General features: G+C 47.3%; 9 protein-coding genes across 9 annotated transcripts; 5 read left to right on the forward strand and 4 right to left on the reverse strand.

Annotated features, from left to right (window-relative positions):
* Window positions 1-105: 105 nt before the first annotated feature.
* Window positions 106-1,005, forward strand: F5147DRAFT_686396 (uncharacterized protein). The gene is made up of 3 exons (XM_041436756.1): window positions 106-536; window positions 596-697; window positions 747-1,005. Exons 1-3 carry the CDS (start codon window positions 182-184, stop codon window positions 926-928), a joined length of 639 nt encoding a protein of 212 aa, XP_041294928.1. The 5' UTR covers window positions 106-181; the 3' UTR covers window positions 929-1,005.
* On the forward strand, window positions 824-2,907 carry F5147DRAFT_95886 (uncharacterized protein). The gene is made up of 5 exons (XM_041444493.1): window positions 824-1,336; window positions 1,393-1,947; window positions 1,997-2,448; window positions 2,518-2,764; window positions 2,818-2,907. The coding sequence occupies exons 1-4, from the start codon at window positions 942-944 to the stop codon at window positions 2,754-2,756; spliced, it is 1,641 nt and encodes a 546-aa protein (XP_041294929.1). The 5' UTR covers window positions 824-941; the 3' UTR covers window positions 2,757-2,764; window positions 2,818-2,907.
* Window positions 2,908-3,967: 1,060 nt separating this feature from the next.
* F5147DRAFT_95774 (CK1/CK1/CK1-G protein kinase) lies at window positions 3,968-6,259 on the reverse strand. Its single transcript, XM_041444492.1, has 10 exons — window positions 6,024-6,259; window positions 5,931-5,971; window positions 5,801-5,870; window positions 5,596-5,744; window positions 5,445-5,544; window positions 5,260-5,394; window positions 5,044-5,214; window positions 4,846-4,992; window positions 4,763-4,788; window positions 3,968-4,711 (listed from the first exon to the last, which is right to left on the reverse strand). The coding sequence occupies exons 1-10, from the start codon at window positions 6,118-6,120 to the stop codon at window positions 4,151-4,153; spliced, it is 1,497 nt and encodes a 498-aa protein (XP_041294930.1). The 5' UTR covers window positions 6,121-6,259; the 3' UTR covers window positions 3,968-4,150.
* Window positions 6,260-6,272: 13 nt separating this feature from the next.
* Window positions 6,273-8,876, reverse strand: F5147DRAFT_686411 (uncharacterized protein). The gene is made up of 13 exons (XM_041436757.1): window positions 8,635-8,876; window positions 8,522-8,582; window positions 8,432-8,470; window positions 8,361-8,375; window positions 7,903-8,312; window positions 7,767-7,851; window positions 7,625-7,714; window positions 7,512-7,571; window positions 7,390-7,456; window positions 7,168-7,340; window positions 6,991-7,111; window positions 6,876-6,928; window positions 6,273-6,816 (listed from the first exon to the last, which is right to left on the reverse strand). The coding sequence occupies exons 1-13, from the start codon at window positions 8,715-8,717 to the stop codon at window positions 6,421-6,423; spliced, it is 1,653 nt and encodes a 550-aa protein (XP_041294931.1). The 5' UTR covers window positions 8,718-8,876; the 3' UTR covers window positions 6,273-6,420.
* Window positions 8,877-10,794, reverse strand: F5147DRAFT_686421 (vacuolar import and degradation protein-domain-containing protein). Its single transcript, XM_041436758.1, has 5 exons — window positions 10,042-10,794; window positions 9,661-9,985; window positions 9,284-9,560; window positions 9,070-9,234; window positions 8,877-8,978 (listed from the first exon to the last, which is right to left on the reverse strand). Exons 1-4 carry the CDS (start codon window positions 10,717-10,719, stop codon window positions 9,171-9,173), a joined length of 1,344 nt encoding a protein of 447 aa, XP_041294932.1. The 5' UTR covers window positions 10,720-10,794; the 3' UTR covers window positions 8,877-8,978; window positions 9,070-9,170.
* Window positions 10,795-12,176: 1,382 nt separating this feature from the next.
* F5147DRAFT_771855 (uncharacterized protein) lies at window positions 12,177-12,951 on the forward strand (the record flags this gene model as incomplete). The annotated part of the gene is made up of 3 exons (XM_041441292.1): window positions 12,177-12,257; window positions 12,321-12,449; window positions 12,508-12,951. The coding sequence occupies 3 exons, from the start codon at window positions 12,177-12,179 to the stop codon at window positions 12,949-12,951; spliced, it is 654 nt and encodes a 217-aa protein (XP_041294933.1).
* Window positions 12,952-13,073: 122 nt separating this feature from the next.
* Window positions 13,074-14,281, reverse strand: F5147DRAFT_793536 (GTP-binding nuclear protein RAN; the record flags this gene model as incomplete). The annotated part of the gene is made up of 7 exons (XM_041443118.1): window positions 13,074-13,238; window positions 13,296-13,395; window positions 13,450-13,577; window positions 13,634-13,893; window positions 13,965-14,001; window positions 14,058-14,095; window positions 14,242-14,281. The coding sequence occupies 7 exons, from the start codon at window positions 14,279-14,281 to the stop codon at window positions 13,197-13,199; spliced, it is 645 nt and encodes a 214-aa protein (XP_041294934.1). The 3' UTR covers window positions 13,074-13,196.
* A 722-nt stretch (window positions 14,282-15,003) lies between these two features.
* On the forward strand, window positions 15,004-15,918 carry F5147DRAFT_686430 (Spc19-domain-containing protein). Its single transcript, XM_041436759.1, has 4 exons — window positions 15,004-15,162; window positions 15,218-15,295; window positions 15,346-15,492; window positions 15,541-15,918. The coding sequence occupies exons 1-4, from the start codon at window positions 15,022-15,024 to the stop codon at window positions 15,736-15,738; spliced, it is 564 nt and encodes a 187-aa protein (XP_041294935.1). The 5' UTR covers window positions 15,004-15,021; the 3' UTR covers window positions 15,739-15,918.
* F5147DRAFT_793542 (uncharacterized protein) lies at window positions 15,842-17,576 on the forward strand. Its single transcript, XM_041443119.1, has 2 exons — window positions 15,842-16,834; window positions 16,887-17,576. Exons 1-2 carry the CDS (start codon window positions 16,198-16,200, stop codon window positions 17,435-17,437), a joined length of 1,188 nt encoding a protein of 395 aa, XP_041294936.1. The 5' UTR covers window positions 15,842-16,197; the 3' UTR covers window positions 17,438-17,576.
* Window positions 17,577-17,701: the final 125 nt, after the last annotated feature.

Here is a 17,701-nt window from a genome sequence, read left to right on the forward strand (position 1 = left end):
TGCAATGCGGACGTAAGAAGTATCTTATCCCGTTTGAGCGTTAGAATAGACGCCCGTAATTATGTAATTGAAGGTCAAATGAAAACTTGAATTCGCTTCTTGCCACAGGATTCTTGTCATCCACTCAAGGACGCATTTTGAAGACGAAGGAGTTGGAAGGATTGTCAGCCTTCACCATATCATGTCGAATACCACTGCTCCAGTTTCACATTCGGAGCTGCGATCAGATACGACACGTAGTCCGGCCTCAGATTTGAACCCATACTACGGACGCCACTCCATTGTCAATGATGGTGCTAGATACCCAACCAAACCATTAATCTCCACCAAGGGCTGGACCCTCGCGCAGCTGATCAAAAAATCGCCTAATTTTTGTCCAGTGGACAGGGTCCGTTTTGACGATCCGATGCTAATCCAGACAATTCGGATGTACGAAGATTCTGGTGCCCCCTTAATCATTGAAGGATTCCATGAACACGATAGTTGGCCCACCGATCTGTTCACCTTGGATTGGCTCAGTGAGCATGGGAAACCGGGTATGGCATTATTTCTCATGATCGAACGCGTGCCACTTGACTGAGACGCGAATCCAAAGGGGCGTTCGCACGCAACGTGCACACCTGGGCTGATTTCGACCTGCCCCTTTCAGAGCTCATCCATAAACTTCGTGCGACACCAGTATACGCTAATGAAAATGGTGAGGATGTTGTATCACGTCACTCTTTATGTCAGCTCACTTTCGCCAGAAACCGAGCGACTGTATGGCAAAGATGCGGAATGCCCGCACGAGTGGGCAACTTGGCTATCAACGTCTAGCGTCCTCCCAAGTGATCTTCTACCTCACGGAACCAATGATTACCTAAAGTACCTTTCGGTCAGTTCGTTTACACTTTGTGGCTATCCATATAATCAGCTTCGATCAGAGTGATGTTCAGACTTTGATGTGCTACCTCGGAGTAGGGGACACGTTCACTCCTTTCCACAAGGATCTTTGTGCATCTTCTGGCCAAAATCTTATGTGTTATACTGAGAATGGTGGTTCATCTTTCTGGTTCATGACAGAGAGTTCAGCTGCACCAGCCATGGCTGCATTTTTCCAGAAGATGAACGAAGAATTAGACTTTGAGACACATGTCGTGACCACGAAAGAGTTGGAGCAGTCGAGACTAAAAATCTACATTGCGGAACAAACCCTTGGCGACTTAGTACTCGTTCCCCCAAGAAGCTGTCACCAAGTCATCAACAATGGTGGCATCACGATGAAAACATCCTGGTCGCGTATGACTCTCAAAGGGTTGTCGAATGCTCTTTATCATGAACTTCCTGTATATCATCGGTATGTCTCTTTAACATACTCGTGCGTTTCGCAAACTCAGTGACATACTTATGCAGTGTATGCCGACCGGAAACATACAAGGTCAAATTGAATATATATCGCGCCCTTCACCGCCAGACACAGATGCTTCGTGAACTTCAGCAGCAGACAAGTTCTCCTCACCCCAATCGATCATCGCTCACTGTAGACTTGGACCCTGAGCGAGTTGCTGATGATCTCCATCACTTACTTGAGTTGCTTGATGATGTCCTCGGGGAAGAATATTCACCGAAGCATCAAGATATGCTGCATGTTTCGCAATCCGATACCTGCCATCAAAATGACATCTGCTGCGACTTCTGCGGCGCGGATATCTTCCAGAGTTTCTTTGAGTGCATATCCTGTGCTCTTCATCTATCTGGAACTGATGACGAGATGAAGATCGGAGATGGTATCGTGGTTTGTCCTCTTTGTTACGTCGAGGGTCGTGGTTGTAATTGCGGGATCATGAATCCCACTCAATGTCGGCCTTTTGGCGATCTGCTAAGAGCCCGCGATGAAGCCCTACATGCTATTCGAGAAGTATGTCCTGACATCGTGAAAGACCACGAATGTTTACTAGGGAATTTAAAGTGAGTATACTCGTGCTTGTAGGAGGCTACTGGTTGATTGCGTGTTCAGTTCTATCATATCAGCACGTCATGTCGGCGTCTTCATAGCTGCATGCGTCTTGTATGAACGACGACGGATGTTCTCTGACATTGAAGAGCCGCTGCGCATGTGCTTGTCAAAGCATGAAGATTCTCATAGTGCGATAATCTACTGCTCACTCTGTCATGTCGGACGGTGCACGACTCATATATTGGAGGGCTACCATACGCATGCTGCACTGGCGTTCTTGATGTCAAATGATATCAAAGTGTGGCATAGCTACCACAAGGAATCCAAGGCAGCGTTTAGGGAAGGGTATGCACGCATCCAACACGACGAAGAGACTGGTGCACGTCCGGATTTTCACTTGAAGTTGGCATACGTCGCATCCAAATTTCGTACATGCAAGTCTGTCAACCCGAACGCGACGATACCGGGGTGGTACGATAAATGCATAGAGCTAACTAGCACGTCTGTGAGAGGTTCCCATTCTTATTGTTTCCGCGCAGCAGCTAAAATATTGACAAGGTTGCATCATCGCCTTTCCGTAGGTCTGCAAGCTCCAATGAATTGGCATCGCTTCCAAGCGATTTTCAAGGTAGTTCAACGAGCTACCATGCGGCTGGTACTTTCGGCGTTCATAAATCATTTCCCACAACTCGGAAACGTCCAAGCGTACCACTTGCAAATGGCAAGAAGCGAAGGTTTGTTATGGACTTTGTATCTGTTCCCCCCCTTCCATATGATAGGCCTTCATCCAGCATGTTCGACGATACCACGACTCATATAGGATCTTTGGTATCTGCCCCACATTCGTGTTCACGTATCAGGTATTGACGTAGGACATGTAGCCAGATGAAGATGGTACATCTCCAGGAGTTGACGCTTATTCTCGAGCCCAAACGCGGGATGTCGATGAGGAGTATGAGCAGCTCAATGCCTCTGCCAGCAGTTCGGACGGTCGGCCTTCAAAGAAGCAGCGTGTTGGTCCTCCCGGCAACAGACTGTCAAGAAAAGGGCCCCTGAGATTAGAGAAACAGTAAGTTCATCTGTCGAGAGTGGGAGTGCGGCTGAGCGTATCCTGCATAGTGCGTCAAATGGCAAAGTCTATCTCACGAACAAGCCTCGACTCCCCGTCAAATTACTCCCAGACTCTCACAGCTCCGCCAAGAAAGAAGCAATACCCGATAACGTTCAAGCAGTGCCCCAGAAGCAACTACGCCTGGCGCTGGCCGAAAATGAAAAGCTGAGAGTTGCTAATGCCCAATTGGAGACAGACAATCAAATACTGGAGGACAAGTTGCGCGCTCTACAAAGACAAAACGTGGAATTAATAACCATGTCGAGAAGCTTCCGCGCACAGTCCCGCAAGAAGCGCAACAGTCTTGACTCTCTTGGACATCCTTCTGTATCCGCTCCTCCGATTCACAAGCACCAGGAAAGTCGAGGCTCTCTTACTAGCGCTGGCACAGCAGTGCCTCCTACCCAGTCGCGTGTCCCAGCACGACCTATGGACTGTTCTTCTACCATTATAGGCACCCAAACCCAAGAGATGGGCCACTCTTTCCATATTGGACATACTTCTGCGGGTCACTATCTCTCCATCCAAAGCATGCCGCGTCATGAGCTGGAAGGGCCGCGTATGGACACAACGCAGCAGTCCTATGCCCAATCTGACGATGAGAATGATCCACCCGAGACGCTCGTCGCGGAGCCTACCCGAGCTCAAAGCCAAGTTGGTTCTGATGACGAAGGCAAATTTCTCTCACTCCTGGAAACTGAAACTTTCTCATCTATCTCCGCTGGCATGGAGCACTGAGCTTGCGCAGTATTAATTTTAATGATCAAATCTGATTCCATAGTCAACTTTACATAATTGTCCCTCAACTGACCACTTTACTCCACATATCTCAAAGCATAATTACTCCTGCAGAACAGTTCCGTCACCAATTTACTTACACACTCCTGGTAGTCTGTGAACCCGTACAAAGATAGTCAAGAGCAAGATTTGATCATTTGATCAAAGCTACGGCAGGCGTCCAAACATAAACCGAGAAAGTGGATATTAGGTGCAAGTAATGAATGGGTATATCAAAGCGTCGAAAGTAATGACTGACGATGGATGGAGTTACGTTGATCATAGCATGGAACAGAAATAGGGGAAGAACCAGAAGTTAGCGACAATCAGCCGCACCGGCATGTGAGGATTCTCCAGATACTCGACTTTGGTTGGGGAGGGTCGTCATCCTGTTGCTGACGGTAGTCCTCGCCGCGAGAAACACCTGCTTCATTGCCGTGGGCACGCACTGTACTTATTGCGGGAGGAGCAGCCCCAACAGTTGACACCATAGGAGATGCACGTCCGTATGCAGCTTGAGATCCGTATGGTTCCTCGCCTGCGTCCCAGCCGTATTCACCAGTAGCTGCATTCGCGTAAGGATGTTGCTGCGCACCAACATTATTAGATCTGTTTTGTGGTGTCGAGATTGGAACGTTAATCTGAGCAGCAGCAGAAAGAGGGGTAGCAGTGCCACCAGGTGCATTTCCTGCTCCAGGGGTAAGTGCATTAGGGACTCTGCGCTTCGAGCCTTGCCTAACAAGCGCTGGTGAAGGCGGGTTGACCCCACCAGTCTGAGATGTGCGACGCCAATCTGTATCCCGACGTCGTTCCATATCTTTCCGACGGTCTTGCGGCGCAGGTGTTACGGCCGCATTCTGTATTTGAGCAAGTACTTGCGATTGCCCCTGCGCAACACGATGAAATCCTCGCATTTCGGAAATTGAAACTTCACCTACTTGCGAAGCCTCCCAACCTTTACCACCTGTATAATTTGACGAAAGATCAATAAGGAGATTACCAGACGCAATGAAAGCTGTACCATTCAATAAGTTCCAGTCAAAAATGCCATCGTCTAGGTCGTTGTTATTCTTCATGACTTTGGAAAAGAGATCCCTCAAGAAATCATAGTCCGGAGTCTCCTCAAATCCAAGCTTTCGAACATAGTTCAAGTAGATACCGAATTCCTCTGTACGAAAGTTACTGGAGCATTGAGAAGACACTTGAAGAATCAACGAACCTGGATATCCCTCACATAAATCCTTGATGGGTGTCGTCTGCTTCTTTTCTCCAATCTTTTCATACTTTTGCTTGTTGGTGGCAGCCTTTAGCCCTTGCCAAGGTAGGCTTCCCCGCAAGAAGTACATGAAGACATGCCCAAGCGCTTCTAGATCGTCTCTCCGAGATTGCTCTACAGAAATAAGACAATGCGACCGATCGCGATGGAAACACATACCTCGCCCCAAATGAGTATTAATGCTCATGTATCGCGCCGTGCCACTCAAACTTTTACGTTCCCGGTAAGGAATGTGCTGCTTGGTTTTAGGATCGCGGTATTGTTTAGCCATTCCAAAGTCAACGACATGAATGACTATGAGACACATGTGAATGTAATATCCGCCATGAACGTAGGAAACTTACGATTGGCCGCCTTCGTACCAGGGCGCCCAATGAGGAAGTTGTCAGGCTTGATGTCACGGTAAATGAGGTTTTTGTCATGGATGGTTTGTACCCGGGACAACTGTTGATAGTTAGACGATGGAAGAAATCTGAAAAACAGAGTGACACGCACCATTTGTCGGGCTGCCATGCACACCGTCTTGATAGAAAACTTGCGGCCGCACATATCAAATAGATCCTCCAGGCTCGGGCCCAAAAGATCAATCACCAAAATGTTGTGGAGGCCCTCCTGCCCAAAGTGATATATTTGAGGAATACCAGCTACAATACGCGTGAATTAGACTTCATTTACTTGCGAGTTCAACAATTTTACGCACTGCAGCCAGCTAGAATACGGTATGAACGACATTCATCTCGGAGCTGAGGTGCCTCTGCTTTGCGTGGCTCCTACAACCAAAGAAGATATATAAGGAATAAAGGCAGGGATCACTAAAGCAGAGCACCCACAAACTTGATGGCGACAGTCGTAGAGTTTAGCAGGTTCGTTCCTAAGACGCTATGGTCAGCTCAAACCGAAATACTGTTGAAAGAGGTGCGAACCTTCGAAGATAACACCGAATGAGCCTTCCCCGATTTTCTTGCCAACACGGTAATGCGCCCCGACTACATTCGCCGTGCCAGAGTTATGGGAAGACATGAGAGATGTGTGAAAGGTTATGATGCAGAAGAAAGATAGACCGTGTACAGGGCAAGGACAAGGCCTTCAAGGCCTTCTACTGCCTCTGCGGCGGCGGTGGACAAACGTTGAGGGTACAGACCTCGGTCAAAACCGAGCTTGCCAAAACAAGCGACTCCCTATACAGTTGCATTGGCATCAATTGCGTGTGACGTTACATTATCAATCATCAGCGCTCAGCAGGTCTACACCTAACTAACGAGTCGACGATACGTATAAATAATAAATAGTAGCACAAACTACGTTATTTGAATTCTCATCTCACCCGAAAAGAAGCTTGAGTCCGGGGACAAGCTTCCAGAGCACGGAGAAAATGTAACCAACGATGGAAACCATCAAACCAACAAGTGCATAGTTCGTCAGCGCTACTTTCCTTTGCTGGTAAAACCACTGCTCTCCACCCACCACCTTGAAATCATCCCAACGTGGCTTTCGCGTGATCCACCAGTAGAGCGACATCATACCAGGGAACGTGGCTAAATTTTTGGCGCTCGCCTGATTGTCGCCTCGATAGTATGAAAAACAAGAAAAGAATACGGTACTCTCCATACGCTTTTGAATCCAGGTGTTGTAAGAGGTTGTAGCCTTTTGGGTGACTTGGAGTGATTTCGCCTTGCCATTGATGATAGGCTTCATCAGCTTGAGAATGTAGCCGACCTAGTGTGACATGACCTCATGTTAGATCACAATAACTCCAACTTTCTAAAAACACATACCTGAGTCTCAATGATGAAAATAAGGGAAGCATGAGCCGAAGCACTGTTGGGCCCTGACAAATTTATCGGATGTCAAATTGCAATGGAAGAAACCTTGAATCAGCCAACCACTAACCCACGATTGTGAACAGGTTTGGAAACCCAGGGAAAACCGTTCCGTAATAGCCACCTTCTGATTCAAAGTAATGCTTCAGAGTGCGGCCACCGATTCCGCGGAAAACTATTTCGCGTTCGACCTACACAATATCAGACATTAAGTACACGTGAGGGTTATTGCCAGATTGAAAATCACCAAGTAAAAACCGGTACTAAAGATGATTGCGTCAAGTGGTACTTTGTCACCAGTCTTGAGAACGATGCCATCCTCGACAATTTCTTGGATTCCGGTCCAATTCAAATCAACATTGGGCTGATGCAAAGCGGCCAGGTAGTTAGAGTCAAGAACCAGGCGTTTGCATCCAGGAGCTATTTCGCAGCTGTCAAGTCACGATCATCAATATTGTAAATTGCTCACGGTAGGTGGGAACCAGGTTATCGTGGTATTTTGCTGGTGCGGTGCTTCGGATGTACCACGTTAAGAGCTGAACATCATTATTAGAGATATCATAATCGGATAGACAGAGAAATTGATGTTACCTTTTTGAAGACTGTATTGATAGGTGAATTCGCCAAGAAAACGCCCCATAAAAGATCACCCTGGGGTTTAAAAAGTCAGTTTCAGCCAAAACGAGAAATGTCTGAAGTTGTACCGTTATCATCATGAAGCATCTATATGCGTACATGAGAAACGGAACATGGGCGAATGCCCACTTGGCCCAATTTGAGTAATGGTAGTTCGACTTGAGTGATTCACCATTCAGCACGATATCGAGCACAAGAATAAAATCATACCCTGAGCGCGATCCATTGTGGGGTGCGACAAAAGTTTATGACCCGAGTGGTAGGCTCGGCAGCGATGACCGGTACGAACTGAGTTCTGTAGGGCAAAAATTATTTAAGACGTGGCATATGATCAGCAGCAATTTACGCAGAGCAGCCATTGCCGATAACGCCGACAGTCATGTCTTTCAAATCTACGTCATGCCTCCACTGGGAAGAATGCCAGAGTGGTCCTGTGAATTTCTCCTTTCCAGGAATATCCGGATATTTCGGCGCTGTAAAAAATCCGACAGCCTGGATAACAACTTCCGCTTGGATTTGTATCATCTGACCAGATGTTACATCTTCTAAGGTTAGGTTATGCACGCCCTTTTCTTCATCCCATTCAACAAGCTTAACGCAAGTATTGAATACTGTGCGGGAAGCCAGGTCGTATTTTTGATATATCTCCTCCCAGTATGTGCGTATCTCGGGCTGTGTGATGTAGTAGTTCTCCCAGTATGGATTTGGTTCCGTCGAAAGCGAATACCAGTGCCCAGGAACGTCGGACCCACAACCCTGGTGGAAGATTAAATAGTCAAGTTTAATGAGAAGTTACTATCATACAGGATATGTGTTGTCCTGTAAGGCACAATGAATTTAATTCTGCGCAATGCTGTGAATGACTAGTGACTTACTCGCCACGTCCCACCGATGGATTCCGCCTTTTCATAAATCTGAAAAAGGTCAAGTTCGTACCCTACAGGATATTGTTTAGGATGGCTCACCACGAAGTTATTATGGTGCAACTTGTTTCTCAGATTCACAGCCATGGTGATCCCGGCAACACTGTCGTGCTCGAATAAATATCATAGCCTATGACATGACAGCAAGAACATACCCTGCACCAACTATAACCACTCGGGGTGTATCGCGATTCATGTTTGACAGTTGGTCGTGAGTAGAAAGAAGGTTGCGCAGCATGGTAACACGCCTATGGGAGTATAGGTCCAAGGCTGTACCTTGTTCCGACAAGGTCCGGACAAATGGTTGACATCCAAGTCATTGTACGGGAGAATCGTGTAGTACAACGTCGAGTTTTACGTCTACGTGTATCCAAATAGGATATTCCTTGCCTTGGAAGATTTGTGGTTCACTCAATCATTGATATTAGATTCTCCTTGGCGATGCTCGTCAGTACCAAGTTTAGAATGACGGCACCGAGAGTGGAAGACTAAGATAAGACTGCATGTCATGTAGAACACATCAAATACAGAGAATGAGTGAAAGATGATATCAGGACAGCAAGCAGGAGGGTAACTAAAAATCAACATACTCAGACAGAGCCTTGCCACAAATGAATTAAGTTCAGTCCAGTATTCCGTGCGTAGTGCGTTTTTACCATACAAGCGAGGCAACGCTCCACCCCTGAGCTTCTCATCGAAACTCAAAGTTGGAGCTAAAGCGTTCCGGGACGTGACTGAGTGACAGCTGTTGATATCTAGCAGGGTCGGTTAGAAGTATCAAACTCAAAAATGGCATATACGTACGGTTCAGAGTTCTGATGGAAGTAAAATCCGCTCATTGTTGCAGCAGGAGGATGAGAACGTGGACCAACTGATAGGCCTCGACCTCCTCGTCTGACGCTGGAATCCCTCCGCTTCCGCACAGTAGGGGTCGTCTCCGTTTTCCCGAGAGATGGCGAATGGGACAACGGCGAATCATTGATTCCATCCTTCTCGAACGGAACAGATTGTGTGACTGGGCGAAGCGCGGAGGCCGATGAAGGAGGCTGGGGGTTGAAATCGACACAAACATAATAAAAGCCTGGTCACCGTAGAAGCACGTATTGTTATATCAGAAACTGCAGATCCTTGTCGGGCCGGCCACGTTGTGACCCGCGCCAAATAAAAAGACAGGCGCTCACCTGCGAAGCTCGCGCCATTGATATCTTGTACTCTGTGATTGGGTACCAAGAACCGTTCCTTCCATCTCATGAAGACCGCGCCACGATCACGATCGGGGATGGTCAGGTTAGGTTTTTTCAACTCATTTTTTACATGTCGGAATGCAGGGAAGCGCTGCCAGTGAACCATGTCCTCTTGTTCATTGGCGCCCCAATTTTGGGTCAAGAATCCATAACGACTTCCTATGATTTCTGCGTCAAAATAAGTGGTCAATTCAGGCCAGTCATCGGTCAAGCCGCGGATGCGGAGATATCCACAAAGAAACGAGGAAGAAAAGTCTACATCCTAGTAGGAAAATGAGCATCGCTGAACATTAAGATTAATCCTCAGTCTCGACGTACAACGATGTTGACATTCACTTCATAGCTATTCCTGCCGCTTTTCTGTGTACCTTGGAACACAGCACCAGGATATAAACAGTGATGGCCTTGAGAGCGCACACGAATATGCGTGATGTCAAGAAGGGGGTTTGGAGAAGAGTAGGAGGTATTTATACGCAGAGAATGAGAATCCGTGGAGACGTTATTGCGGGACTGGTTGGACAGGGGTCTTGACGATGTGGTAGCATGAGTGTGGATGGGTTTTGGGGTGACGGGTATGGGCGACTGCGAACACGTAGAATGGGGGAAAGATGGGATAGAAATTGTAGGACAGAGAGAAGAAATTGTTGAACTAGGTGTAGGAGCATCGTCTAAGTCCATATCGTGACCAAAGATGCCTTGCAAGTCTGCAATATGACCGAGCGGTGCGCTATTCAACTGGCCAGAGACAGTGGTAAGCGTAGTTCGGGTAAATGAAGCGCCGGTATCATCATCTGCGAAGGCATCATTATCTTGTTGTCCTTGTGGTTGCATATCACGACACCAAGCACACATAGTGTTGGAATCGTGGTCGTCCTGCATGAGCACAGCATTGGATGAATCGAGTGGGTTATTGCAATACAAGCAATATTTGGTTGCCTGAGCAGCTTCTGTTGGTGTTTGATCTGTTATGAGAGAGTATGTGTTTTCGACTGGCATATTGTTGAAGGCTGAACTTGGGAGAAACTGAAGTGGGTGCGAGGTCTGGTTGTCAACTTGAGTATGTGTATGACAGTTTTGGTACCTGAGCCGTTCACGTGCTCCTCAAAGAATCCACGGCTTGTTCAGGCCAACTGGGGCTGACAACAACCGGCGCCAAGGGACTCATATCACGAGCAATAGTGTCGCTGAGTCCTTGCTGAATTTTCTACATATTCTTTCATTTACGCTCCAGACAAGCGCTCAATTGGGAGGCCACGCGTTTGTTGGTTCATATATAAAATTATCATTGACGCTCATCGTATCACGGTTGAGTTGGAAATTCGAATCTCGCGCGATACTTCTCAGACGCTCGAGCCTCGAGAATAGGTTGAGTGGCATTTGGCACTCGGTGCATGCGGCACATGGCAAGCTGCAGCCTGTCACAACTTGGTGGCAACCTGTGAACGTTCCACCCAAGATCATAGTAGCCAAGGGGCCGAGGCCAAGCTTCGACTTGTGTGCTCAAGTTCTGTTGCAGGGTCATCTACATACCGTCAACTTGACAGCTGCAACACGAGTCCACGGATCATTTCAGGTGCACCATACCCGAAATCACCGCAGTAATTCGTGATATGTAGGGTCTCCATTAGCGCCTGGATCCTACTAGTCAGGCGTCTGCACGACAAGCTGAATAGTAGCAATAAAGCCGCACGACGCGTAATCCTATTGTCGTTGCTGGCGGCTAAAATATTGCTTCGTTGGCTATCTACATGATAAGGCTATGGATGCTTATTCAGGCCATAATTCTCTGCCAGTACAGCATTGAAGATCCACCTAGCGCCCACCAGTTGAGCGTGCTCGAGGGATCGATCAACGCACAGTTCCGATCAGCCTAGGCTTCCTAGCAAGCGCCTGCACGTTGTCGCACATGGTGCAAACCAGCCTGATCGGTATCGTTTGCTGTGTTTTCTTTCGTCACGCTAACGTTCCACTTCTAAATCGATGATCATCACGAAAGAACCTAAAAAATCATAATGGCACTTGAATTCAACGGCCCATTTGGAGATGCTTGCCGGCGTCTATGTGTGGTGCCGCTGAAAGCCGATGAGAGCTTATATCATAACTGAAGCTGTGAAGGCAAGTTTTCTGTCAAGTCCGAATTACAGCTTATCGTTTGGAAGCTGCTGTGGAGGTGGTAGTGCAATTGTTTAAACCCACAGCAATCAAGCGCTATCCATCAAATCTTGTAAACATTCGGAAGTTTGTGTGGTATGTTTCGCAGCATATGCCCCTGTTCTGACGGTCCTCGGAGGTTATAAATGCATGTGGGGTCGACAGGGGCAATACGATCCTGGAGGCGTGGTCGTCGATTTATCCGCTTATGAGTCCTTCTAATCGGATCGATTTCCTTGTCCGAATTTCTTATCTAAAGATACCGCCAACCACTAGTGCATACTAGTGCCACAATCACATCAATGCGCCATCATGATCGTCGGTCCTCCACACGCCGACTTTGCACACAATATTCTTCCACAACGGCTACCACTGCCAGCAAGGTGCGGGTGTCACTGGCGTTCAACCTCATCTGAATATCTAGTCATCAAGCTTAATGATTTCAGGTAACTTCTACTGGTTGCGTTACCCGTCGGCAATCCGCGCAGCGTCGCAGTAGGGCTATCAACAAAGATCGAGAACTTGAAAGGGAACAAGACGATGAAGGCGAAGGTTTTGATGATCTCATCCATTGGGTATGTTAGTGATCGCTATGCGTCGACAACATGACTAATCTGATGGTCTTTCAATCAGCAAGATGATGAGGCAATTATCAGATTCAAAAAAGTGCTCAATCACGCAGATTCCACAGCGAGTGAAATTTTGCTTCTCAAGCTAGTTTTAATGAAAGTACAGAGCTCCAGGACGTTGACAAGGTGTGAACCCTTTGTTCACAGAGAAGAAAGGACGACACACGATATCGTGACTCCACGGGGAACGTGCGGCAATACGGATCCCGATGGTTATGTGAGGGATTTCTTGAGCTCCTTGCGGCCCGACTTGGGGCCCAAGATTCAGGAGTTCAAGAGAATCGGCCTTGATTCAAAAACTACGCTGGATGCCTTCGTCCGATGGCAGGCATCTGAACGGGAGGGCTGGATTCTCTCTCAAAATTTGTACCTCCAACTTACACCGTTGGAACTCAGTGGACTGATGCTGGGCATAGAGAGATTGTCAGATGGGGGTAACGGGGCATGATCGCAACTGTATTCCGAACAATCAGCTGCAAGTTCTATTGCCACAACTTGCAGGAGAAGTAACCGTGTGTGCGGTCCGAAAACGTTTCATGAATGTGGGTAATTGCATTTGCGCTAAGCAGGAAAAAGAGTAAGAAAGAATGTATCGATTGGATTGGTGGCTGATCGATGAGAGATTTAATATGAAAACCACAATATGGGATGAAACGGTCGTATCAAAGCGTAAGTATATGATGAATCACGAGATTACAGTTCATCGTCCTCTTCCGGAAGCGGGACAGCCTCCGCCTGGCACAAGTACGATTGAGCGATTAGCACTCCATAGACAGGAAAATAGTGACATACCTTCTTCAACTCTTCCTCGTATTGTTTCATCAACTCAGGGTCAACGTGAGCCTCGGCCGGGGCCAGGGCAGGGGCCGCTACGAAATCTAGGTCATGGTTACTGCATGATGTTTGTCAACGAAATGGAAGCGGCGCTAGTTGAGAATGGACGTACCCAACCAGCTTCCTTGCAAGCCACAGGAACGGTTTCTCGAAGTTGTAGTTTGATTTGGCGGAAATTTCAAAGTAAGGCAGGTTCTTTTTGCGGTTAAATGTGACAGCGCCTGTCTTCACTTTGCGCTCCTGAATTATACGATCGAGTCAAAAGTGGCCACGCAGAAGACATGATCCTGACTGACCTTGACATCAACCTTGTTTCCGCACAATACAATGGGAATGTTTTCGCAAACACGCTCAAGATCGCGGTGCCAATTTGGCACATTCTTATAGGTGATTCTGGAAGTGACATCGAACATGATAATGCCACACTGGCCCTGGATGTAATATCCATCACGAAGACCACCAAACTTTTCCTGTCCAGCAGTATCCCAGACATTGAAACAGATCGTGCCGAAATTTGTGGAGAAGGAAAGTGGGTGGACTTCGACACCGAGAGTGGCTATACAAAGAGAAGATCAACCGGTACCGGATTATTATAGCTGCTCTGCGATTTCAAGGCGCATGACCTACCGATGTACTTCTTTTCGAATTCACCAGTGAGATGGCGCTAAGTATCGGGCAAATCAGATTGTGATCGCTCAGACGCGGAACTGTATCACTCACCTTCACGAACGTGGTCTTGCCGGTACCACCATCACCGACTGATTTTCCCCATCAAAGACGCGACAGATAGTGCAATACGAAGCACGCGATGTTTGGAAAGAAACACAAAATCAAGATCATCAAGAATGAGCCACAGAACATCAGCATCGTGATCACTGCAAGCAAGATGAATGTAAACACTCACCAAGGACCAGCTTAAAGGTAGGAATCTGAGCTTGTGCCATGATAAGACTGTCGTCGTTAGAGAAAGAAAACGATGAACAAGAGTCAAAAGGCAGAAATCAGGAGATGAGATAAGGTTTGGTTGCCACTTTGACGAGAAATTTCCCATATCTGGAAAGTTCCCACGTTTTACAATGTTGTTCACAAAATGAACATCTCGGATGATCTAGCTGAGGGACGAAGCCGCATCGAAAAATTACATCCAATTCTCAAATTCAAAGTTGTTATAACGGATCAAAGTAGTATCAGGGTTTCATTGGATATGTACAGATACAAAGACTAGGACTAAGTACTTCTGATAGAAAGATATGTATGCGTCATGGTTTCACCCGACCGTCAAGGCCACATAGTAGCAACTTTCCCAAAGGAAAGCGGGTACGGAAGATACAGGAATATGACGCCGCACCATCACAATAGCTCAGCCCTCATCTTCTGCAACAAATCAACACCGTAAGGTGGACTCATCGCAAAGGATATAACGAGAGCGAACTAAGCAACAACGCTCAATCTTGTGAGCACCCCGAAGAGCGCCTCGCTCCATCAACCAGAAAGTAACAACGCCATCCAGAAGAACGAACCTCTGTGCTGTTAGCTAACGCTTCAGGTGGTTGAATGGACACTGAAGAACTTCACTCTGAAAATTTACAGCTCATTATATACATATTTTTGAAACTCCGCTATCTCCCGACTCGCGTTTGCCGATAATAGGCAACGCGTCGTGTCGTAATAATCTTGTACCTCGATGTCAAGATCGTCGACGTTACCGAGACCAAGAGAATCCGTGTTTACAGGTGGCCTCGAGCCATATCGTGGTGATGTCAATGTCGTTTGTTCGCCAAACCTCCGCGAGTGCGTCCTTGCTATGGAAGATTGCTGCGAAGAGGTGGGAGAACTAGGTGGATATTATAACGTGCTATAGTTCACATCACCATCATCAGGCGCATGAAGCTCAACAACTTCTTCGAAACGGAACATTTGATCTGCCCCGCATGCGCAAGGTCCTTGAAAGCCAAAGGGTAACACCATATTAGCTCCCTACAAGTACACAACGTGTAACTCGTTACAGGTATTCCTTCTAATCGACGAGGGCACAGTGCACAAATATAAAGCTGATCTTGCAGACGAGATTGAGCCTCAGATCAATGAACTTATCGACCGTGCAGAGAAAGGTCTTAATGCTTTAACTCGTCGAGAGGGCTTGATTCAAAGCAAGGTGAGCAATTTACCTCTTGTCTTGCACAGCATGACTTGACGTGCGAAGGTTGAAGTTGCACAGGCCATGCAGTCTAGAGTCGCGACAGCACCCACCTCAAATAAGCGCGAAGAAAGACGCCTGCAAATGCTCTCAAAACAACGTCGGCGACTTGAAGACGAAGTAAAAGTTCTGGAATCAGAGATACTAGCCCACACCCTCGGCACAGGAAACAAGCGGAGTGCTTCGCGTTCCTTTGCACCTTGATTTTTTTGGTATTGTGCATGCAAAACTGTACTTATTCTGTATATTTTTTGATGTGGTAAATTTGACTCATTTAGTATGCAAAAAGTATTCGTCACATCCCTCCGGGCATCCCAGGACCTCCATCAGTTACCAGGGAGAAGTCAACAAAATGCAAACCATGCAAAGATCACACTCAACGGCTTGTGAGATTGATTCGCATCACGAGTCAAAATCTCAACATGTTGCGGCTCGGAAAGCCCCGCACGTACGACGAGGCAACAAATGACCCATAGGATACTGCTTCAACGCCGATAGGCGCGCTCGAAAAATTGCAAAAAAACGCTGGATGCAGGACAAAGAAAGGAGAGGAATCAGCCACGGATGACTAAGACGTCCGGAACCTTGCTAAACCAGTCCCTATCCTAGGTCCTGGGACTCTTGACACCTCAGTTTCAGTCTTTTACTTACCCTCACTATCGCATGATGTGGGAGCCAGAACCCCCGCGACCGTTGCCAGTGTGCATTCTGCAAGAAGTCTTTTCCACAGCACCGATTTACGACCTCATTTTATGTGATCTGAGCCCTCGCACCCTCGTGTGGCTTTCGCGCACATGTCGTCGTGCACATGAGGCAGTAACTCACTTCACCCGCCGTGCGTACAATATCAACCGACACTTGTCTCGTTATTTCCCGGATCCCCTCGCATTTCGATCCCTCCAAGCACGCACCGGACTAGTCATTTCAGGCTCCAATGCGTTGCAGTTCCTTGATAGGAGCTTTTATCCCGAATCAGACCTTGACCTCTACGCTCATCCTGGTCACGTTTACGAGGCGCTAGAGTGGCTCGACTCTGTTGGGTATAAATTCCAACCTGAGTCGTGGCAGCAACAGGATTGGCATGATGAAGTTTCAGCTGACTGGGACGGCACAGCAAGAAGAGTCGACCAAAACGGAGAGATGATGATCAATCATGAACCAGACATGGAATACTCTGATGTCGCTGGTGTTTACACGTTCACGCGCTCTGTAGCTATGGACACAGAGACGGTAGTGCTCAAGGTTCAAATCATCGCAACAAAGTGCAATCCTATCCAGACTATCACGCAATTTCATTCAAGTTTGTCAAATTGTCGCTTTTCCTTTGAATATTTTTGACACTGTACTCGTAGCTTGCGTGATGAATATCATTACGTTCAACGCAGCTTATTCCTTTTACCCCGTTGCAACCTTCGAGGAGCGAATGGCCATCCAAATCCCCGGGTCGAACCAATTGAATGCCGTCGCAAAGTATGTGCAGAGGGGTTGGAGAGTCTACGCAGTGTTCGGGCCGGAACATGCCGCTCGTCCCCAACTATTTCTTTTGGACGAGAAGAGGTGGGTGGGCGATCGTCACTGTTGGTCCATTCCTCTGGACACTACGGGGGTCACGCCCCGCCCACAATTGTCCATATCCTCAGAACACTTCTCCTGGGACCCCTCAGTCGAGAATGGTTGGATAATGGTGTGCGGAGGTTATTCTACCGCTACCCATGTACCAAGAATTCGCACTCATCTAGTCATGATCACCATTTTCCGTTACAACTATATCTATCCTGATGACAAGCTTGCCAAGGCAATTCGTGACTGGTCGCTGTCCCAGGGCCGACTTAACCACACACAATTAATAAGACAGAATTGGATATGGTGTGTTCATCTCTACCCAAATGATGCATTGCATTAACACATGTGTACTAGGTTCGACGCTGAAATTCCAAGGTTCCGGAGTGTGTGGAGTTCTCCTGGACAGTCAGACTCTAAACGTACGAGAAGATGAAATGTGTATTGTATTTGTCGGTCACAAAAATTTTATGACAGTTGGCAACTGATTTTCAAAATGCCAACATTGAGCTTTGTTGGTCGGGCACGAGGTGACACCTTTGCGATTGTACATCCGGCAAGTCGGCTTTTGATGAAATGACGTTCGTGACGGGCTCCGAACAATGCA

The sequence above is a fragment of the Suillus discolor genome (genome assembly GCF_016758755.1).
Source record: "Suillus discolor strain FC423 chromosome Unknown F5147scaffold_17, whole genome shotgun sequence".
Taxonomy (NCBI): Eukaryota; Fungi; Basidiomycota; class Agaricomycetes; order Boletales; family Suillaceae; genus Suillus; species Suillus discolor.